Source organism: Lathyrus oleraceus, chromosome 3, assembly GCF_024323335.1.
Source record: "Lathyrus oleraceus cultivar Zhongwan6 chromosome 3, CAAS_Psat_ZW6_1.0, whole genome shotgun sequence".
Taxonomy (NCBI): domain Eukaryota; kingdom Viridiplantae; phylum Streptophyta; class Magnoliopsida; order Fabales; family Fabaceae; genus Lathyrus; species Lathyrus oleraceus.
This window is the reverse complement of record NC_066581.1, coordinates 333,464,597-333,489,301: the sequence shown is the minus strand read 5'-3', so window position 1 is coordinate 333,489,301 and position 24,705 is coordinate 333,464,597. Positions and strand designations below refer to the sequence as shown.

Here is a 24,705-nt window from a genome sequence, read left to right as displayed (position 1 = left end):
CTATTTTCAAGTTGAAGGGCATCCAAGTCAATTCCACCTTTTTTTATTTGCTTATAAATAGAAACGCGAATTCAGTTTTACAAGCATCCAAACTTAGAACGGAGGCAAACTCAGAAGCAACTTTGTTTCACTTAGGCATATATTCAGTATTTTATAGTGGTAATCTCTTCGCATTGGAGTGTTACCACAATTGTGTAATCAAGTCTGTGATAGAGTCTGTAATCGAGTTTAGAGCACTTTGGAAGGAAGTTAATCCTGCCGCCATTTTCTTTTCCGCATTGCAATTTACTCAGCCCTCCGATTGGAGCAGGTTTTTATTACTCGCCTTTACTTTATTTATTTCCTGCACTCGCTTTTACTTTATTTATTTCCCGCACTCGCCTTTACTTTATTTATTTCCCGCACTCGCTTTTACTTTGTTTATTTCCTCGCACTCGCTTTAAATTATTTACTTTTCGCACTCGCTTTAAATTATTTACTTTCCGCACTCGCACTACTTTTATTTATTTTAATGCACTTTTAGTTTACCATGTCTAGCTAAATTTATAAGGCTAGAATGTAAGGATCGTAATTAAACCAGTAATCCGTACAATTGTTCGTAGAAACACTTAAGGGCTATTTTAACTTTCAACTTAAGTTTTCCCGCACTTCAATTCCGTTGGGTAAGATCGAAAGCCGTCCAACGTCTTTTTAAACTTAATTGTTTTTATAGTTCATTAGGAGTTTTTAACATTAAGAAGAAAAGAGATTTTAAAACTATTTTCGGACGCGTTTATAAGTTTAGAGTCTGGTTCGTGAGAACCTCTTTTGGTTAAGAAATCCAGGTTATAATACTTTTCAACTTAGTCAAGATACTATATTTCTTAAAAATAGGTTTACTACTCTAACGCAATGCACGCCTTTTTATAAGTGACAATAAGAGGGTTTGATTAGGGAGTACAACTCGGTTCTGAATACGCGAAAGCGATAGTTCCTATTAAATTAGTTCTTTTCAAAGTAGGAAACACTGCCCATAAGTAGCTCTACTAGCAAGTACTTAGATTATCAATTAATTACGTGAATTACATTCGACCCTGTCTTTATTAATTATCTTTATTTCAATACTTTACTTTTCATTGCACACTACAAAAACACCTATTTTGACTGCCTTTGATAAACACCATAACGACAGATAACGATAGATTGACACTTGGTCTTTGTGGATTCGATAATCTTTTATATTACTCTGACGCGTTCGTACACTTGCGAAAAACAACGCATCACTGCCCGACTAACATTTGAATACACCAACAATGTGGCTGAATACGAAGCTTGCGCGGGTATCGAACCTCAGTGCGCACATCTACTGGGGCAACGCCTTTCTCGCTGGTGTATGGGATGGAAGCAGTCCTACCTGTTGAAGTGGAGATTCCTTCTCTAAGAGTCCTGATGGATGTAAAATTGGAAGAGGTTGAATGGGTAAGGACTCGGTATGAAGAGATGAGCCTGATTGAGGAAAAGAGGCTGGCAGCCATTGGTCATGGGCAGTTGTACCAGCAGCGAATGAAGCGTGCTTTTGACTGGAAGGTGCGACCTCGTGTGTACCACGTGGGAGATATGGTGTTGAAAAGGATTCCGCCTCCTCAGAACGATCGTCGGGGCAAGTGGACACCCAATTATGAGGGTTCATTCATGGTCAAGAAGGTTTTCTCTGGCGGAGCCTTGTTATTAACAACCATGGATGGCAAGGATTTTCCATCCCCTGTGAATGCGGACGCAGTTAAAAAATACTTCGTATAAGAGACCCGCTGGACGAAAAGAATAAAATAGTCCAGGAAAAAATGGGCATCCCGGCGAACCAAAAAAAAATGAAAATGAAAAAGGTTCGGGCAAAAATTAGGGATAAAAAGAAAAAACTGTACACCCGGCAATGTGAGCAAATTCTTTACTTTGAATAAGTTTTGAATGATAGCAAATTGTGTGATCATTGTCTAATTGTTGGTTGTGCATTATTTTACATGATTCATTTGTGTTTTTAGCCTATACTATTGTTTCATGTCTTTACATAAAGATCCACATTGATACATCTCTTAAAAGAACTCATAAAAACTATTTTGTGTCAGTATGTATCAATACATGTTCATATGCATCGATCCATAAATTTGTTGTAAATCACAAAACGTTTTTGCTTCAGTATGTATCGATCCATACGAGTCTTGTATCGATACATGGTCAGTTAAAATGCTCTATGTATCGATCCATACGAGTCTTGTATCGATACATGCTTAGTTAAAATGCTCTATGTATCGATACATACGAGCTTTGCATCGATACATGCTTACATTAATTCTCTAAAATTAATCAAAGTTACAGTATGCATCGATGCATAACCTTTTGTATCAATGCATAAGTCTGTTTTGTCTACTAACAACTTCTGTCTTTCATATATAAGTAGTATTTTGACAGAAGTGAAAAAGGTACGAATTCAGAAGAGAAAAACAGTTGAACACAAGATCAAAGAAGTGTGTAGCAGCAATTGTTTTTGAGCAGTTAGAAACCTGAAAGAGACTTCATCTTCTTCATCTTCTCAATCTCTTTTCTTCAAGAACATCAACACATAATCATTCTTGTTCTTTGGATTAAAGGATCAACGAGATAACGTTCAGTGGTACGATCAAGGATCAAGCTGAGGTGTTCAGTGGAACGATCGAGGATCTAGCTGAGTTGAAGATTGAAGGGGGTTTCGAGGAAAAACCAATTGGTTTGTCCTTCAAGAACTGGAGTGTTCTTGCGGGTTTGTCAGTCACATTTGTAGAACAGATTCAGCCGCAGCGTAGGGTTTGGAAATCGGGTGATTTCGCAAACAGGTCGTGGAACCGGTGAATTGTTTGCAATTTCTTGTAGGAAATTCTTGATCGAGCTCAGATCAAGTGGAGGTTTCATACAAGAAGAAGTTCTTGGGATTTAGAATTCTATCTTTGTACTATAACCTTGTATCAACGAATTCAGCATTATTGATAATTACAGTTCTCAATTTCATTTGAAATTGAGAGGGAGACGTACCCACACGTGAGGACGACAGTGGGGAACTTCCTTACCAAATCTCTGCGTATTGTATTCTTTCCTTATCTCTCTTTACGTTTTCAACAGTTTTGTAATTTCAGTTAGTGTGTTGTGGATGTATTTTTCGTGATACAATAGTGGCAAGAAAACTTCTTTAGCTAAAGTCCACCATTGTTCATCATTGATCACATACACACCAATTGTTTGACAAAACTGTTAGTTGAGTTTTATTCATTGGAATTAGGATTTAGTGATAAGTGCATTCAATTAGATAAGATTCTGGTGTTAATAATCTATGTCGTTCTAATTCAAATCCAGCAACAAATTCGCGTGTCCGGTTTTCCAGTAGCGGTTCAGAATAGACGGAAGTCGATTCGGGACTGAAATTTTCCGCTAAGTTTCAATAACTCTGATAAGAATTTTAAATCCGTTTATTTTAAAGAGGTGGTCTATTCACCCCCCCCCCCTCTCGATCACTAGCCACACCGTCTAACAAGTGGTATCAGAGCCTGGTTCGCTGGTTCTATGTGGCTGCCTGTAACGATATGGATTCTGAACCAAAGGGGGTGTATAATAGAGCGTCGATTTTCAACAGTGAAAATTACGGCTACTGGAAAGACTGCATGCGAGTTCATATAAATTCTGTTGATAGGCTAGTATGGGCTGCCATTGAAAATGGTCCTTTTCAAATTACTATGACAAATGCGGCTGGCGCCATAGTTCCTAAACCAGAAGCTGATTGGAATGAGAAAGATGAGAAAAAGTGGTCGTGCGATTGGAGAGCTCGAAATATGCTAATTTCAGCACTTGGTGTTGATGAGTATTATCGGGTATCCCATTGCACGACAACTAAAGAAATGTGGGATGCTTTAGAAGTTGCCCATGAGGGTACTACTGAAGTAAAACAGTCCCGTATTAACACACTCAATCAAGAGTTTGAGCTCTTTCGCATGAAACAAGGAGAATCTATCTCCGACATGCAAAAGAGATTCACTCATCTCACTAATCGGTCGAATGCACTTGGAAAACCTGTTTCCAATGAAATAGCTACTAATAAAATTCTGAGGTGTCTTAGCAGGGAATGGCAACCTAAAGTAACAGCTATCAAGGAAGCCAACGATCTAACGACACTTACGATTACAACACTGTTTGGAAAGCTGGAAGAACATCAGCAAGGATTAGAAAGTCTTGAAAAGTTTGAGAACAAAAGTAAGAAGGAAAAGGAGAAGAAGATGGACAAAGAGGGAGAGAAGAAGCCAATAGCTCTTGTGGCCTCTAGCTCTAAGTCCTCACGAAAAGAGCAAAGTGACAATGATTCTAGTAGTGACAAAGATTCGGATGATGAGGAAATGGGACTTTTTGTAAGGAGATATAATAGATTTATTCGAAAGAACGGAGTCAAGCATTCCGACAAAAATCTCATGAAGTTTCGAAGACAGTTTACAGATTCAAAACAGGAAGAGAATAAGAAGAGTAGAGGAAGAGGATCTTGTTTTAATTGTGGCAAATCTGGACATTATAAAACAGATTGTCCTATGAAGTATAAGGATCAAGGAAAAGCTCCACCAAAAGGGTACAACAAACCAAGAAGAGCTTACATTGCATGGGAAAGTGACAACGATTCATCAAGCACACAAAGTTCAAGTGATAGTGATGAAACCGTAAATCTGTGCCTTATGGCTCACACCAGAAATTTGTCCTACCACAAGAAGAAAATCAATGATAAAAAGGTAAAACAAGCCTACTATAATAACTTCTCTTCTATGACTTTTTCTGAACTGAAAATAACTTTTGAAAAACTGCATAACGAAGCTGTAGATGCTTTTAAAAGATTATCTTCCGATAAACAAATTTTTTCATTTCTGGAAGGTAAAGTATACAAAGCTGAAAATGATTTAGAATCGTTAAAAGCTAGTATTGCAGAAAATTCAAAAGATATTGACATTGATGGATGTAGTAAAGTTAGGTATTGTGACGCTTGTCATATTTGGCAAAAAGAGGTAAACACTCTCAAGGTCAAATTGGAAAAAGCTTTACAACCTAAGATTACTTATGCTGTTGACTCTAGGTTGTTTAAGAAGTCATTAAATCCACCATATGCAAAATACTCTTTTATTCCAAAGGATTTAATGAACAAGAATAAACAAACGCATCATCATGGTTTATGTCATTATTGTTGTCATGCTGGCCATACCATTGAGAAATGCAAGTTTAGGAGATTTCTTGTTCCTAAAGGTATTTATCAATGGAAGCCAAAAGGCAACCATGTTAGCACTTACCCACTTGGACCCAATGAAAATTGGGTACCGACTTCTCTCTTTTGATATTGTAGGATGAGTGCCTTGCTTCCGTAGATAGAAGATGGTTTCTTGACAGCGGTTGCTCAAGGCACATGACCGGTGACATATCGCTTTTCATAGACTTTAAAGCAAAGAAGGAGGGATATGTTACTTATGGAGACAATAACAAAGGAGCTATACTTGGCAAAGGTAGTGTAGGTAATCCCTCTACCACTACTATTTCTGATGTCCATTTAGTAGAGGGGCTTAAACACAATTTGTTAAGCATAAGTCAATTGTGTGACAAGGGCTATAAAGTTTCTTTCACAAAAACTTGCTGCATAATTGAACATGCTGAACAGAACGTTGTGTTTAATGGTGTAAGAGTAAACAATATCTATATGCTTGACCTTTTTGATGTATCTTTAACAAGTACTAAATGTCTAGTTACCTTGAATGATGATTCTTGGCTTTGGCATAGACGTTTAGCGCATGTTAATTTCGATTTGCTAAATAAGGTTGTATCTAAGGATCTAGTAGTCGGTCTTCCAAAAATAAAATTTTCAAAAGACCACCTATGTGACGCGTGCCAAATGGGAAAACAAACAAGGGTCTCTTTCAAATCTAAAAATGTAATTTCAACTTCACGACCCCTTGAGCTTCTCCATATGGATCTCTTTGGACTTTCTAGGACAAAGAGCTTAGGTGGAAATTATTATGGTTTTGTAATTGTTGACGACTATTCTAGATTTACTTGGACTATATTCCTTCATAGCAAAGATGAAACTTTTTCTGCTTTTAAGAATTTTGCAAATCTGTCCCAAAATAAAATGAATTCCAAAATAGTTACAATTCGTAGCGATCATGGTGGTGAATTTCAAAACTATCACTTTGATAAGTACTGTGACAAGTATGGTATTGAGCATAACTTTTCAGCTCCTCGAACTCCACAACAAAATGGCGTTGTGGAGCGTAAAAATCGTGTTTTAGAGGAGTTGGCAAGAACAATGCTAAATGAGGGTGGATTACCAAAATACTTTTGGGCTGATGCAGTTAGCACAGCTTGTTATGTTTTAAACAGGATCTTAATTCTTCCTATTTTAAATAAAACCCCTTATGAGCTTTTAAAAGGAAGAAAGCCAAACTTGTCACATCTTCACGTATTCAGTTGTAAGTGTTTTGTTTTGAATAATGGTAAGGAAAATATTGGGAAGTTTGATGCAAAAGCGGATGAAGGTATCTTTCTTGGATACTCACAATCAAGTAAAGCATATATAGTATATAATAAGCGTTTACTTACTGTTGAAGAATCTGTCCATGTTTCTTTTGATGAGTCTTATCCGAAAAGTGTCGGAAAAGGTATTTCTTTTGATGACGCATGTGTATCTACAGAAGACATACTCAAAGAAGTTGTTACGGAAACTGATCAGTCCAGAACAGTTGCCCATGAGAAGGAGGAAGATACTAGTCATGAAGAAGACAAGGAAGAAAGGACAGCTGAAGTGAATGACCTTCCATCAGCTTGGAAATCTTCAAAAGACCATCCTATTGACAACATCTTGGGAGATATTTCAAAGGGAGTAATGACTCGTTCTAAGATAAGTAATTTTTGTTCTCACTTCGCGTTTGTTTCACAAGTAGAACCTAAAAATGCCAAAGAGGCCTTAATTGATGAATTTTGGCTAATGGCCATGCAAGAAGAGCTTAATCAATTTAAAAGAAATGCCGTTTGGGAACTTGTCCCTCGTCCGCGAGATCATCATATCATAGGTACTAAATGGGTTTTTAGAAATAAGCTTGATGAAAACAGAGTGATAACTAGGAACAAGGCACGTTTAGTAGCACAAGGGTATAACCAAGAGGAGGGCATAGACTATGAGGAAACTTATGCTCCAGTTGCTCGCCTTGAAGCTATACGTCTCTTGCTTGCCTATGCGTGTTCTAATAATTTTAAGCTTTACCAAATGGACGTAAAGAGTGCTTTTCTAAATGGTGTCATAAATGAAGAGGTATGTGTCTCACAACCTCCTGGTTTTGAGAATGCTGAAAATCCAAATTATGTTTACAAATTAAAACGAGCTTTGTATGGTCTTAAACAAGCCCCTCGGGTTTGGTATGAAAGGCTTAGCAAATTTCTAATTGATCATGGATATTCAAGAGGTAAAGTGGATAATACTCTCTTTATTAAACACAAGGGAAAACACATCCTTTTAGTTCAAGTTTATGTAGACGATATAATTTTTGGTTCAACTAACATACACTTGGTCGAAGAATTTTCTAAGGTTATGCAGGGTGAATTTGAGATGAGTCTTATGGGGGAGCTGAATTACTTCCTAGGTCTTCAGATAAAGCAACTTGATGAGGGTACAGCAGTATGTCAAACAAAGTACTGCAAAGAACTACTCAAACGCTTTGGAATGAACGACTCAAAATCAATTGACACCCCTATGCCTACCAACGGAAATCTAGATAAAGATGAGCATGGTAAGAGTGTAGATGTCAAAAAGTTTAGAGGTATGATTGGGTCTCTTCTGTATCTTTCTGCTTCTAGACCTGACATCATGTTTAGTGTTTGTATGTGTGCACGATATCAATCAAATCCTAAGGAATCACACCTGAAAGTTGTTAAGCATATATTTAGATATCTTCATAGAACATCTAAATATGGGCTTTGGTATTCCAAAGGAAGTGATTGTAGCTTAGTAGGTTACTCCGATTCTGATTTTGCAGGCTGCAAATCAGATAGGAAAAGCACGAGTGGTACATGTCACTTGTTTTCAAACTCCTTGGTAAGTTGGCATAGCAAAAAGCAGGTATCTGTGGCTTTGTCAACTGCAGAGGCTGAGTACGTTGCAGCCGGTAGTTGTTGCGCTCAGATTTTGTGGCTAAAGCAACAACTACAAGACTTTAACATTCAACTCAAACGTATTCCAATAAAATGTGACAATGCTAGTGCCATCAACCTTACTAAAAATCTTGTTTTACACTCACGCACTAAACACATAGAGATTAGACATCACTTTCTTCGCGACCATGTTGAAAAAGAAGACGTTGTATTTGAGCATGTTGATTCTAAAAACCAACTTGCTGACATTTTCACTAAACCTTTGGCAACGGAACCGTTCTTCAACATTCGTCGTGAATTAGGGATTTTAGATCTCTCTTCGTTATTGTCTTAAGCATGTTTATTCTTATCTATATTATGCCTCACCTTGGTTGATGAGATTTGTTTTAGATTTCATTTATACCTCACAAGATTACATCAACAGAGGTAATATCACTCCTTTCTATATTTCTTTTACAACTATGTGATTGTGTATGTTAGAACGAAATTCCTCACTCTCGTTTATGTGAATTTCTTTGCATATATTGTTTGAACATTATAGTCTGATTTGTGAATCATACTTGGGCATAATTATCATGACATACTTCATAATGCATATCCATACTGCATAAAATTAATTAAAATTTGGTGTAGCATCAGTATGTATCGATACAAACATGTATGTATCGATTCATGTCCTTCTCATTTCAAATCTGTCAAAATTGGTTCAGTATGTATCGATCCATCCGTCGTTTGTATCGATACATAGACCCTTTAAAAACAAAAATGCGTGACATGGATCGATCCATGCCCATATGGATCGACACATACTGATTCTTATTTGGATTAAATGCATTTTTTCTCACTCATGGATCGACACATCAGCAACTCTTATCACATCTCTTCACAAACTTAGTATCAGCAGCTACCATACCTCCCAAAACCCGCGGCTAACCCTAATTTCCTTCATCATCACTCTCTCCAAAACCCTAAATTCATCCCACTTCTCTTCAACCTCTCATCACCATGCCTTCAAGAACCATTCCAGCTAGAGCAAAGGGAAAAGGAAAAGGAAAGGAACCGGTTGGCACCTCTCAGCAGTTACCAGAAATTCCTCCAAATGCCTTAGATTTGCTTCATCCTGCAATTGCTACTGAGTTTGAGGATTCTTTCAAGACAAGGTTAGTTATGAAACCCCATGTCTTCGATAAACATGATGCTTTTCGTCTGCATCTCAATGCTATGGTTGAACTCCTTAATGCACAAAAACTTGGCTCATTTTTTACTACAAAGGATGATTACCATGAGGATTTATTCGTGCATTTTATGCTGGCTTACAATCTGGTAGAGGATATATGTTTAAGTGTTCTATCGGTGTCAGAACCTATACTTTTGAAGCTGCTGATTGGGAAACAGTGTTTCAAATTCCGCTTTTGTCGCTTAATTTCAAGACCTGGCATGACCTGCATTTTGATACTGACTTTAACCTGAAGGAGTTTACTCCATATATCTTGAAACTGGACAGACCGCTGGGTGAGGATGAACACGTTACATCTGGTATGATAAAGAAAATTCCTCGTATACTCCATTGGATTATCTCGCACATTCTGCGTCCAGCAAACAGTGGACATTCTAGGTTAGACAGGGCAAGCATTCATCTCCTGTATATTCTTCAAAATAAGGTTCCATTGAATTGGGCAAATTACTTTGTGAAGCGCCTCTTTTTCGTGCGTAACAGTGCCAAGAATGTTGCTCTTGGTTATGCGTCTCAAATCATGAAAATTTTTAAGTTTTGGAATGTTGCAATCCCTTTAGTTCCTCTCATATCACCATCTGCTGCTCAAGAGTTTGACTCTTCCACTCTATCTCATATGGGATATCGGTGGGACAAGGACCGTCAATGTTTCTATTTCTTCGAAAGGAAATCCAAAACAAGAATCTACAATTTTGATGTGCCTTCTGAACGCATTCATGTAGTTAAAGATCAACATGATGAAGAAATGCATGATGTGAACGAAGCAGATGTGCCTGCAGCTGACGACAATGCTGGTTGGGGTGATTGGGTGCCACAAAGGTGGTCTCCAACCAACTACGTACCTGAACCAACGGCTCCTCCGTTCTCCGGCGGTACTTCATCTTCAACATCCACTGTGCATCTCACTCAAATGCTTCAACAGATGGAGCTTGCCAACCAAGAACGTCATGAAGAGGCACGGTCCTGGCACGTACAACAAAGTGAGTGGCATAAGGAGCATCGTGAGTGGCATGACGATCATACACGGATGTACCATAACCAACACTCTTGGCACACGGACTTGGTTAAGTGGCACCAAGTCTTCTACAATGAAATGTCTGGTTTTATGGACGACTGCCATGCCAATCCTGGTATTATGGACAGATTCAGAAGTGTTGAAGTTCAGGACCGGTTCCGGCACTACACCTTCATGGGTCACAATCTAGATGCAATGCCTCATCCTCCGCCTCCGCCAAGCTTCAGAGATCCTGATAGAGATGACGAAGAGTCCTGTGGTGGCTATAATCCACATTAAACCATCATCATTTCATCTCACTGCATTTCATTGTATATTGCTTAAGTTCTTTTTGGATTAGTTGTACAATATATGTCTTGGCTTATGTAATTTTCAAACACTTCCTACTACTTAAATGCTTATTACTTTCTGTTTACTTCTGATGTTATTGCCCACATTTGTCATTCTTTGTGAGTGATTCTTTACTTTTTAAGCTTCCTTCTTTGTGATTGTTAGCTTCTTTATCATTTTTGCTGTGCACTGCTACAACATGTTGCCTTGATAAAACTGTTTTTTTTCTTTTTGATGTTGACAAAGGGGGAGAAATGCAGATGTTGACAGATATGCACAAACTCAGGGGGAGAATCACACATCTTGCTAAAAATTTGCCATCATCAAAAAGGGGGAGTTTGTGAGCAAATTCCTTACTTTGAATAAGTTTTGAATGATAGCAAATTGTGTGATCATTGTCTAATTGTTGGTTGTGCATTATTTTACATGATTCATTTGTGTTTTTAGCCTATACTATTGTTTCATGTCTTTACATAAAGATCCACATTGATACATCTCTTAAAAGAACTCATAAAAACTATTTTGTGTCAGTATGTATCAATACATGTTCATATGCATCGATCCATAAATTTGTTGTAAATCTCAAAACGCTTTTGCTTCAGTATGTATCGATCCATACGAGTCTTGTATCGATACATGGTCAGTTAAAATGCTCTATGTATCGATCCATACGAGTCTTGTATCGATACATGCTTAGTTAAAATGCTCTATGTATCGATACATACGAGCTTTGCATCGATACATGCTTACATTAATTCTCTAAAATTAATCAAAGTTACAGTATGCATCGATGCATAACCTTTTGTATCAATGCATAAGTCTGTTTTATCTACTAACAGCTTCTGTCTTTCATATATAAGTAGTATTTTGACAGAAGTGAAAAAGGTACGAATTCAGAAGAGAAAAACAGTTGAACACAAGATCAAAGAAGTATGTAGCAGCAATTGTTTTTGAGCAGTTAGAAACCTGAAAGAGACTTCATCTTCTCAATCTCTTTTCTTCAAGAACATCAACACATAATCATTCTTGTTCTTTGGATTAAAGGATCAACGAGATAACGTTCAGTGGTACGATCAAGGATCTAGCTGAGGTGTTCAGTGGAACGATCGAGGATCTAGCTGAGTTGAAGATTGAAGGGGGTTTCGAGGAAAACCCAACTGGTTTGTCCTTCAAGAACTGGAGTGTTCTTGCGGGTTTGTTTGTCACGTTTGCAGAACAGATTCAGCCGCAGCGTAGGGTTTGGAAATCGGGTGATTTCGCAAACAGGTCGTGGAAACGGTGAATTGTTTGCAATTTCTTGCAGGAAATTCTTGATCGAGCTCAGATCAAGTGGAGGTTTCATACAAGAAGAAGTTCTTGGGATTTAGAATTCTATCTTTGTATTGTAACCTTGTATCAACGAATTCGTCATTATTGATAATTACAGTTCTCAATTTCATTTGAAATTGAGAGGGAGACGTACCCACACGCGAGGACGACAGTGGGGAACTTCCTTACCAAATCTCTGCGTATCGTATTCTTTCCTTATCTCTCTTTACGTTTTCAACAGTTTTGTAATTTCAGTTAATGTGTTGTGGCTGTATTTTTCGTGATACAATAGTGGCAAGAAAACTTCTTTAACTAAAGTCCACCATTGTTCATCATTGATCACATACACACCAATTATTTGACAAAACTGTCAGCTGAGTTTTATTCATTGGAATTAGGATTTAGTAATAAGTGCATTCAATTAGATAAGATTCTGGTGTTAATAATCTTTGTCGTTCTAATTCAAATCCAGCAATAAATTCGCGTGTCCGGTTTTCCAGTAGCGGTTCAGAATAGACGGAAGTCGATTCGGGACTGAAATTTTCTGCTAAGTTTCAATAACTCTTATAAGAATTTTAAATCCGTTTATTTTAAAGAGGTGATCTATTCAACCCTCTCTCGATCACTAGCCATACCGTCTAACAGGCAAGTCGAAAACCCCACAAGGGCGGCTTGGGCAAAAAAGGGTATCCCGGTGGACTGAAAACCCGAAAGGGCGGTCCAGGCAAAAGAGGGAATGAAATGAACAACTGCGTCTAGCATGATCGTTTGTACTTTGGTTGAGACACATGGATAATCCCCAGCAGGGATCGGTCGGAAGCGTCTTGTTCAGAAGGCAGAAAGCACGGAGTGTCTTGAGGACATATGGGTTGTAACCGGGTTGATACTCGATGAGATCACGGGTTCACATTGCCATTAGGATAGATTTTTCCTTTTGTGCGCAATTACCTCTTTTCAGGGATTGCTTCATGTGTATTGCTCAGTTATGAGCCATCTTTTTCAATCAATAAAATGCATATTCAGTCAAATAATTTTGTTTTTGTTTTCATTACCGCTTTGATTGCAAAAACATCCGTTTATTTTGATAAGAATCTTTGCATTTTGAAACATATGGGTCCCTTCCAATGCATGTTTATAGGATTGAAAACTTGAAATCTTATTTGGAGGGTTGAGTGACCTGGCTGTTGAACTATTGGCGCACCTGGGGAACGTTTTATCTAACGATCTCTTTTGCAGGTGATGTTGGTTATTTTCACTCACTTGCAGGTTGTGACGCGAAGCGTTTTGGACAAAAGATTCCTCTAAAGTCCAATCAGGGACAAGGAGTTGAAGAATGGTGTAGAGACGGCGAGAGAAGTGCGATGATCCTAAAAGGTTAATCAACAAGACTCTTCAAAGTCTGAGGACTGGAGAGTCGGCACAAATCTAAGGAGGTCGATTTTCTTGGAGTATGGAGAAGTCGGGAATACAAGGTGATGAATCAGAAAAGACCGGATGAGTCTGGGAGCTCTCAAAAGTGGAAAGTTGACATTATGGTTAGATGGTGAATGCCAGTGTTCGACGAGTCGACAGGTGTTCCATGTCAAATATTCTGTATCTCCCCAGTGGGTTCGAGGTCGGTGTTTCCTTGGCAGCCAGGCCTGAAGTGTGTTGTTTCCCCTAGCATGATGGAGATTGTTATTTCCCCAGCAGTCCTGAGGGTTGTTGTTTCCCCAACGGAGGTGTGCGTTGGTAAGTTTTTCCCCAGCGAAGTCCCCAAGTGGATCGAGTTTAGTGGAGGTCGTCCCCAGTGAAGATTACCCTTTCCCCAGCAGCAGTGCTATTACCCAGCAGGATTGGAGATTGGAGTGATATCGAGTTCCTCAGCAGAGTTGCTCGTGTCGTCCCCTGAGGGGGATATTTTTTATGCATTCATCATTTAGAGAAGCATAGCATATTGCATAGCAAATTGCGTAGCATTTCCATGGTTATGGAGCATTACGCTGTAAAACTCATGCATAAGCATCGCAAGCATAACCTAGTCTCGAGCCGTGGTTACCGTTTGAGAATTGGTTTAGTAAGTTGGAAGATGTTACTCTGAGGAGTTCGGCATCGTGATTCTGAATCGACAGTATTCCCCAGTAGTGCGATATTGGAGGAAAATTCCGTCGTGCGGAGATGGAAGTTGGAAGATGTTACTCTGAGGAGTTCGGCATCGTGATTCTGAATCGACAGTATTCCCCAGTAGTGCGATATTGGAGGAAAATTCCGTCGTGTGGAGATGGAAGTTGGAAGATGTTACTCTGAGGAGTTCGGCATCGTGATTCTGAATCGACAGTATTCCCCAGTAGTGCGATATTGGAGGAAAATTTCGTCGTGCGAAGATGGAAGTTGGAAGATGTTACTCTGAGGAGTTCGGCATCGTGATTCTGAATCGACAATATTCCCCAGTAGTGCGATATTGGAGGAAAATTCCGTCGTGCGGAGATGGAAGTTGGAATATGTTACTCTGAGGAGTTCGGCATCATGATTCTGAATCGACAGTATTCCCCAGTAGTGCGATATTGGAGAAAAAAATTCCGTCGTGCGGAGATGGAAGTTGGAAGATGTTACTCTGAGGAGTTTAGCATCGTGACGTTGGATCAACAATATTCCCCAGTAGCGCGATATTGGAGGAAGAGTTTCCGTCGGACGGAGATGGAAATGAAGATCGGAGAATGTTACGCGATCAGCGTGAAAATTGGGGTTCAAATGGAGAAAAGGAAGTGTTGGGCATTTTCTGGAGAACGGGGTTCAAATGGAGAGAAGGAGACACGGGGTGTTTTCTGGAGAACGGGGTTCAACTGGAATTGAAGATTGTATCCGGGATGAGGTCCTCAGGATTGTCTTCTGATCATATGTCACCTTAGACTTTGGCTGAGGCCAACAGAAGTCGTTATGGGTGTCTTCTGAGGAAGAAATGCACATGTTACCTTCCTGTTGTGAAGGTGTACCCTCTGATATGTCGCCATCAGAGTGGTGTTTGGTGTTATTTCCGGCGTTGCCAACGGAATTAGCACGGGAAAATGGAGAACGGGGTTCAAATGGAGAAAAGGAGACACGGGGTGTTTTCTGGAGAATGGGGTTCACAACGACGATCGCGAGTTATCATCAGGCGATTGGGGTTCAAATGGAGAACGGGGTTCATTGTTTGGCAACAAGAGTGACATGGAATTGTCGGGGTTCAAATGCGGTGATCAGGGATCATTCGCGCTAAAGAAAAATAAAAGTTTTGGGGTTCAAGAAAAGCAAAAAAAAAAAATCAAAATCAAAAAGTTTTAGGGTTCAAGAAAAGCAAAAAAAAAATCAAAAAGTTCTGGGGTTCAAGAAAAGCAAAAAAGATAATAATTCCCAGCGGAGCGCAAATTATTCGTTTGTTCTTTGTATTCAACCACTCTTCACTCTGATCATCTGAAAGCCGAGGTTGTTCATATCGACAGGTTCACAGTGGATTGAATAGGGGCAGCTGTAACACCTCAAAATTTGCCCTCCTCTTCTTGGGACTAGTTTGACACATTGTATTTCATTTTAGGACATTAGGCATTGCATTTTGCATATCATATGAAAACAAGAAGGTCATCCTCCAAAGTCTTTTCAGAAGATGGAGAAGTTACATGATTCAAGCCTGAGGGTCTCTATGAATTGATGATCAACCATCTGAGGGTTTGCACTTCAATTAGGATTTCCTGAACCTTCAAAGGTCTTAAGCATTATCTTGTCTGCAAGGTTATATCACCATCATCATGGTTCTATCATCTTCAAGGGTTTCATTGTTCATTCTCAAGTTCCTTTGGATTAGGGTTGTGACCTCTGGTCAACCCTAATCAAAGCCATTCTTCCAACCAGGGTTGCTCAAGGAGATGAGGTATTTGTTGGGGATGGAGATCACATGATTGTTATGAGGAGCTTACATAAGCTAAGGTTTCATTTTGGAGCCATTTCATCAAGTGGTAAAGGCTCAAGTTCATCAATACATTTCATGATCATCTGAAGACCAAAAAGTCAACTGTGCAGTCAACTGAGGGCTATGAGGTGGGGAAATGAGTTGAGACACCTCAGTCATGTTCAAAAGAGGTCCATTTGTCATTTTAAACATCTATCCTGAAGATTTTGAAGTCATGGCAAAAGTTTCCAAAAATGGAAAGTGACCTGTAATTTCAAGTTTCCAAAAATGGCAAGTTTCTGGTCCACATTCAACTTGACTTTTCAAGATCAAAGAAGCTTCAAATGGACTTTTGGTGAACATGAAAGTTGTAGATCTTTCTCTCCCATTTTCAAAAAGTCCTAGATCATGTCCATCTGATGATTGGTTGAGAAGTTATGGCCAAATGATCCCAAGATGTACATGGAAATTCAAAGTGACATAACTTTTGATACAAAACTCCAATTTGGTCCATTCTTTTTGCAAAATACTCCTCATGACCAATACATTTCAAATGAATCCTTGCCATGCATGGAAGAAGCTCATATGCTCACTTGTTCACACATGTGCAAAATGGAGGGAAATTTCATAATTCAAAATTGGTTGATCATGCAAGCCAAATACCAATTCCATGTTGTTTAGTGGATGATTTTAAATGATTTCCAAGCTTGCATGGGCACTGTTCACGTGTAGCATGTGCATGAGCTTCACTTTTGCAATTTTGCAAATTAATCCATATTCCACTAATCATGATTAACACAAGCTTAATTTGGATTTCAGTGTGATTAGTGGATCATATAAAAGCCAAACCCTAATCTCATTTGCTCATAACAGAAAATTCAGATCTGAAAATTCACATTTCCCTCCAATTTTCTCTCACTTCAAATTTCATCTTTCTTCACACAACTCTCCAAGATTATTGCAGATTCTTGATCATGGAGCATCATTGAGCAAAATCCATCCCTTGTTTGAAGAAATCCGTCCATAATTCAAGCTGCTAAAGAGCATATTCAACTGGATCAGATTTTGAAATTGAAGAGAATTCAGGCGGTTTCAAGTGGTAATTCTTGCACAAAGCTTCATTAGAGGTTAAAGGAAGTTGATCTGGATCATATGAGAGCTTGAGATCGTGAATATGGAGAACTGCATTTCAAGTAAGTCAAAATTTCATCACCTCCTTTTGCCAATTGCTTGCCATGATTGTGTAGATCTAGTTCCCCTGAGCATGCTGATATGATTATATTTGAATTTGGTTAAGATATGAACATGTATGATGAGATTCAAGTTTTGATGTTGAAAAAGTTTTTGCTCGATCTAGAAATTATATGATGAATTAGGTTGATTGAGTATGATATTTGAGATCCTTGTTGAAAGACCTTTCGAACGGTACCGGTTTCTTTGAAATCTGGAAAAATTTCGTTGAATCTCCGCCGGAGACGGCCGGAGAAGACGACCGGAGCTACAGCTCCGGCGTCTGACTGTATTGCTAGGGTTCGTTGCTTGTGTGGCGCTTGCGTGTCTGTTTGGTTGGCTTATATTGTGTTGACTCGCCTTGCGTGTTGTTGACTTGCTGCGTGGCTGCCATGTCATTAAGTGAAATGCAGCGTTTCACTTTGAGCGCCGTTGATCCTTAATGCATGTGTTCGATCCTTGGTTGTGAACATTCTGAATTGTTTTCAAATAATATTTTCCCTCCATATTTCATTTCATTATTCCATTTATTTCATTCATCTTCTAAAAATCATAAAAAATAGTAAAATGCTCCAGATTGACTCCAATTTTTTTTCATGATTTTGTATTGATCTCTAGTTTTTTATAGGATTAATTTCATGATTTGTTTGTTTCTGGAATTTTATTTTGGAATTTTGGATTGAACCTTATGCTAAATTGATATGTCATGATAAATGCTTTGTGAAATGCTATGTGTTCATCCAATTGATCTGAAATTTTGCATGCTTAATCTTCACTTGTGATATGTATTTTTGATAATTTGGTTTGGAATTTTTATCATATGATATCACTGTTTTGACACATGAAGATGTAATGTGACAATTTGTGTCACATTTTTGGCATTCATTTTGTGCATTTTTGTTCACCTATCATTTGAGCTCTTCTGGATCTAATGTTTTGCATGATGTATGTTTATAACATGATGAGTTCACATAAAAAATCTCAAGGCCATTGGATGTTTTTCTGTTTTGATTTGGATTTTCTAATTTGGATGTCCACTTTGTGCACCTTTGCTTGCCTTTGCTTTACATTGATCATTTGATGCCTTTTCCGTATGAATTGATGTTGGTCCTTTTGAGGACATTTTCTTGATTGTTTTAACTTGCTTTGTGCAAAAGATTGACTTCTGTTTTGATCATTTGGTTTGGTTTTGGACCTAGTCTTTGTACTAGTTGTTTTGTACATGAACTAACCTTGACTTGTGTTTCAGGTTTGGACACTTAGCATTAATGGTTGAGTTGCTCACCTTTTGAGATGCAAATTGGATTGTGTTCTGACTTCTTTGTGTTTTGTAGGGATTTAAGTTGATGAGTTGAGCTCATTGATTCATTTGATTGCTTGACCATTGCTCATTGAATTGTGTACAGTTGATTGGTTTCACTGTCTGTTTTCTGATTGGTTGTCTGAGATATTAACTGTTTAGCTTTTGTACAGGTACCTTAGTTGCTTGCTTTTAGCTCTTGCTTGAGCTTTGGATTGTGGTTGATACACCACTTAGGTAACTATTCTCTTACTCCATGTAGTCTGGAAGTCCTGTCACCTTTTTGGCAGGCATTTTGGCTTAAGTCCTCCTTAAGAGGCTCTGTTTGTGATTGTTTACATTTGTGTCAAAGACCTCTAAATGAGGCAAGTGCTACTTGATAAGTCCTCCTAAGTGAAGAGGCAATTGACGGATAAAAGGGATTAGCAATCAACCCCCCGTTATTCAGTGAGTCGTTCATTATGCTCGCACTACGTGCTGATGCTCTTGAACAAATACCCAAGATCATTTGTCCAGTGTCAGTCAAGTGGAATAGGATCCCTCATTCTGGATCCCCACGCTTTCTTTATCATAAGCTCACCTAGGCCAGGGTTAAGAGCATGATGTCTCATCCTCATTTCCATCTTTGATCAGCTTCACCCTAACTCTCAATGTTAGTGGTTAAGAGCTACAAACTACCTTTGTACAGTTTGGCTTGTTTGTCGAGGTTGATATGACCCTTCTTGACTAAAGCCTACCCCCTTTGTTTGAAGCCTCTTGTTTGTATATAGTGAGTGATGCTTGTTCACTTATGTTAATGTGTTTATCTGCTTTCCTCTTCTCATCTCCATTTCTGTAGGAGTTGTATGATTGATTTCTGAGGAAGTAGGATGCATGTTAGAGACCTCAACTTAGGGATTATTGTTTGCATGACAACTATTAGGCTCGAGTCAGTCTCCATATTAGTTTGTTGTCTCCTTTCCCCTGTTAAGGGGAACTACGTCGCCCTGATTCTCATTACAGATGAGATACGTAGGCAGGAGATTGAGCGAAATCTCTTTGGGCACCCTTTTTCTTTTTGTGTGTGTGTTCACCCTTTGTTTGCTTTGGTGTGAGTACTTGTTTGTTCAGCGTGTGCGTGTGTGGTATGTTCATACCTTAGGGGTTTCTTCTGATATCTTTGGGGTTCATCTTTGGGGTATTTGATTACTTTGTTATGGTTCGCACGGAGAACCTTTTTCTTTGGTGTTCGCTGGTTAGCGTTTATTTTGTTTGGAGTCAGATATAAGTCCATGTATTGGCATTCTGTTTCCTTTGTGTTGTTTGGAGTCGGGAGTAAGTCCATGTATTGGCATTCTGTTTCCTTTGTGTTGATTGGAGTCGGGTGTAAGTCCATGTATTGGCATTCTGTTTCCTGTTGAGTGTTTCTTTTGACGTCTCAGCGTCTCTTTTTAGTGTCTTGTTTCGGCATGCGTTAGCCGAGCTACGAGTGCTCTGATTCTCCTCTGGATAGAGAAGATACGTAGGCATAGGATGCGATATCCTAGCGAGCATGTCTCCCTTTTCCCCGAACTACGTTGACTCTGATGTTTGTTTCTGACAAACTACGTAGGCCCACGATGCGACATCCTGCCGAGTCCACTTCCTCCATTTTCTTTCACCTGTGTTATTATTCCAGTTTGTGCATTTTCTTTGAGCAGTTTATTAGCAACCTTTTCCTATTCTTTTGAGCGTGGATCCCGTCGAGTACGGCGGGCGTGAGGGGTGCTAATACCTTCCCCTTGCGTAACCGACTCCCATACCTTGCAATCTCTGGTCGTAAGACCGTTCCTTTCCCTTTCTTAGGTTAGTCCTGCGCTTCCTTTCCGTCATAGGATGAATAACGTCGGTGGCGGCTCTGTAAACTGTTTTTTTCCCGCCGGTTGTTTTTCGCGTTGCGACACCCTCCAACCTGAGCATTGGGGGCCTGAGGTGCCCATGTTTGCACATACTGGGGTGCAGGATCGGTGGGTGCATAGGTCAGCATGGGCTCAAAAGTTTCCATAGGATAACTGAATGGGACAACTTGATTGGTACTTGTAGGTTGAGCAGCTTTAGCAGGAATCTGAAAGTGGAGGCGTGAGCCTCGGTATTCACCTTCAGCGTTGAGAGTGTCATTAGGGACTTGACCTTGGTTGTCCTCGGGGTTGCAAGCATCAATCAGAGGAGTCTGAATAGTAGGTATACCCCAAGGAAAAGCAGTATTTCCAGCAGCAGCAGGGGCGGTGAGAGTCAGATGAGGGAAGAAAGCACCCTCATTGGCGAAATGAGCAGCGAAATTTTAGGGCATTCCCCAAGGGTAGGCAGCAGCAAGCCTATTCATGTCAGCAGGGACCAATTGGAAGCTCTCAGTAGTTGGTACTACAGTCTCCACCGGAGTTTCGACGGTAGCACCAGCAGTAGTGGCAGGATTGGTCACCCCCGGCAGCACAGGTGACGTTGTCATCAGTAGGGTTAGTAGAGGCAGGGGCCCTCTGAGTCTGGAGGAGTTCAAAGATGACCTCGATGTTTCCTTGGAAGAGGTCCGTTCCGCCCTGGACACGGGCGAGAGGTTCACGGATAACAACATTGTCAGCTTCAAAATCAGCCATGATCTTGGATTTGTTTGCTCAGGTGAAATAGTGATGATGAGTCGTCGTTTTTGCTATGGAAAGATAGAGGTGGTAAGCATTTTGTTTTCTAGAAGCCTATGAGAGATAAATGTGTGGATGCATGCATGTATGCAAAAAAAAATTGATATGCATATTTATTTATGTTATATTCATTTTTGTAAAAGGAAGAGATTTCTAAGGAATCCTTGAGTTTGTTTATCAACATAAGAAAATACAAAGCATAAAGAGAGACAGTTTATGAAGTCAGTAGCCAAGAAACTCTTTCATTCATATACCACAAAAGTGGAGTACGAGTACATATCAATAGGTTGCCCACTGGCTACAAAAGTCTTAACATCAACCCTATCAAATATCAACCTAGAAGCAAGAATGAAATACAAATCAAGGCCAAGGGACATTATTCAGAAACATCTCAACAACAGCTTCTTTTAGAAAATCTGAGAAATTTAGGTGGTTTGTTCAACGAACGGGGTCATGCGTGCACTCTTTCCTCCCAATACCATGCTTCCTTCGGGGAAGTCAGTTGGTAGATCGTGACCAGGTTCATCTAAAATGATTCTCACAAATGCCTCTTTCTGGTTGAGGCGTTCTTCAAGGCGTCCATTGTGTTTCTTCAGACGATCATTCTCTTGTTCGAGTAGGTTGGTGCCTTCCAGGTTCTTGCACGATTGCTCTTTTAGCTCACGGATCTCCTCAAGTCTTTGGTTTAGCTCATACTGATTCTGGTGAAGAGTGACCTCTAACTGCTTGGTGTGGATTTGCTCATCCTTCAGCCCTTTCTTGAAAGCTTCCAGCTGGTCTCAGAGCTTCTTGGTTTTTTCTCTGTAATTAAGCTCTGCTTTGCAAGCCTGGTATTGAGTCTCGGATAATTGTTTCTTCTTTGCTGTCAAACTGGCATAAGTTCCCTTGAGTGTATCACCCACCTTTATTATTGTGAATACCTCAGTTTGCACTTTGTCATTTGCTTGATGCACCCTGTCTCTTTTCTAGTTCAAGTTGAACTTCAAAGTTTCTTTCTCCAAGGAGATATTACCAAGTCTATACTTGAGATTGGCGTTCTCTTTCTCTAGGGCTTCGATAACTCTTTTTAGCTCATCAACCTCAGAAGTTTGATGGATTGCTGGTTCAGGAGGCTTGATGCTCATGGATGGTTCAGACGGAAATGGCAACAAAATCTCATTAACCTTGTCTTTTACCCATTTGGTGTAAGCTTCCTTGGCAATGCAATTCTTCTTACCTATTTCTGCTCTCCCTTGAGGACAAATTTCTCCCCAAGACTTGACGATCTTCTTGACTAATTCTGGATCTTCAACCCCTTCATACAAGATGAAACCTTCTACACCTTTGAGATCAGGCTTATCTACCATAGGGTATCCCAAATGTCGTAATGCCAACCTCGGATTGTAATTGATTCCCCCTTTCATACCAAGAAGAGGTACATTAGGAAAATTACCATAGTTGAGGATGAGTTTGACGCTGTTGTAGATTCGGGAATACCAGGAGATGTCTTCGGCGTTCAAGGACATGATTCGCTGAGACCATTTCAAATTGTCTTTGTTTTCAATGAAAGGACCCTTGTTGGGTAGATGCGAAATATACCATCTATATAGCAAAGGGGTACAACAGATGATGGTTCCTTTCTTCTTCTGGGCTCTCACGTGGATGGAGTAGTAAGTATCAGCAAGAAAAGTGGGAACAGGGTTCTGAGTTAGAAAGATATGAATAGCAGCCAGATCCACGAATTCTTCCATGTTCAGAAATAGTACGATCCCATAGATTAGTAGAGCTAGACTGGCGTTGAAGGTCGTACAATTGCCAGCTTCGGGGAAGGCAATAGCTTTATCTACTAGAAACTTTGAGCTGAAGCCATGAATTCCACCTTTAGGTTTCAAGTTCAGCTCCACTTCCTTCTTCTCTATGTGGAGGGATTCATCAAGGACTTGGTATTTGAGGAGTTCCTTAGTGCGAACATAAGGCACTTGGTTCTTTATCCTAATACCTAGAATATGTGAATACTCTTCCAATGTGGGTGCCAATTGGTAATCCTGGAATGTAAAGCATCTCAGCGGAGGGTCGTAGAATTGCACTAGGGTGTGCACAACAATGGTATTGACTTCAGTGTTCAATATTCCCAAAAGGTTTCCATAAGACGTCTTGAAATCATCTTTGTTTCCAAGAATTAGACGTTCCCCCAATCCTCTCAAAACAATCAACTAAGGCTCCACGAACTTGTAACTGTGAATGCTTCTTCTCTCAGAATTCATGCTTTGTCTCGAATACTTAGTCAACAAACTGGCTCTTGGATTCCTGGAAAATAAATGCATATGCAAAAAAAAATTGCCATGATGAATGATAATGTGATGATGGAATGACATAAGTCACGCAGATTCAAAACTCTGATACGTTCTGAATAATCTGTATAGGCCATTTGTTGTAGGTTCAAAAGTTCGACGCAACATGAGTATCAAGGTGGGTAGAGTCTATGGATTCCTGCAATAAAAACCCATATCCCCCTCACATGTGTGGACTATGCTCCAAGGTGGTCCCTAGAAGTCCTCCCAGAGTCATCGACTCGAAATAAAAATACCCTGCCGTAGTGAATACTCACAGGACAAAAGTACTTCCAAGTGAATCTAGTCTGGGTGTGGTTCTCGTGACAAGCTAACACGCGAAATGCAGACGTACACGACTATCCACAAGTTTATCCTATGTGTATACTAAGCTCTATTATAGAGCTTTCCTCTCATGTAGTCTATCCTAACCCAACAACAGCATAACAGATAATATTCATAGCAATATCTAGAATAATAAAGTAAATATGATAATAAAACGAGTAAATCTATAAAGATGAGCACCTATATTAACGGAGAAGCGATCAAAACTAGGCTCAACTCTTTTAGCAACTAGGAAATGCTCCAAGAAGCAAAAGTCCCAAGTAGAGTCGCCAGTTGAAGCTAGTGGAAATATACCCGAACGTATCGCACGCTCGAACATACAACAGAGTCGCCATCGAACTTTATTTATCCCCAAAGGGAAGGGAAAACAACGATAAAACCCGGGGGAAAGAGATATACTGGGTAAGGAAGTCGATTATGCAAGGGGAAGGTATTAGCACCCCAAACATCCATGGTACTCCATGGGAACCGTTTTGATTGTTCTCGCTTAAGTAGGTGTGATATCTAAAGATTACTCACAAAAGAATAAGGGGAAAGGAAAGAAAATTTATAAAATGCTCGGTGAGGATTGGGGCCATCATGCCTACGTATCCTCATAGTGCAATGAGGAATTCAGAGCTCCGTAGTTCAAAGAACTAGTGGTGGGAGATGAAAATAAGTGTGATCAAAGTATGGCTTGAACCAAAGAATCATGTTTTACGCTCCAACAAGGGTGAAAAGATGAACCCAAGAGTAAGGTGGCTATTACTAGTATGTGGGCTAGTGAGACCGTCACTATAGGGTAAAGCCGAAAAAGACGAAGAAATAAGTGTTCGGGCACAGTCCCTAACATCTCTTGGTTCATAAGGTGACGTAAGAAGGAGCACAAAGAGGTAGTGTATTTGGCTCAAAGGTAACTGGTATATCACATGGAGTG

At 39.6% G+C, this 24,705-nt stretch overlaps 1 protein-coding gene across 1 annotated transcript; it reads right to left on the bottom strand.

Annotated features, from left to right (window-relative positions):
* Positions 1-22,100: 22,100 nt before the first annotated feature.
* LOC127131140 (uncharacterized) lies at positions 22,101-22,865 on the bottom strand. Its single transcript, XM_051060078.1, has one exon. It carries the CDS (start codon positions 22,863-22,865, stop codon positions 22,101-22,103), a length of 765 nt encoding a protein of 254 aa, XP_050916035.1.
* Between the last annotated feature and the right edge of the window lie 1,840 nt (positions 22,866-24,705).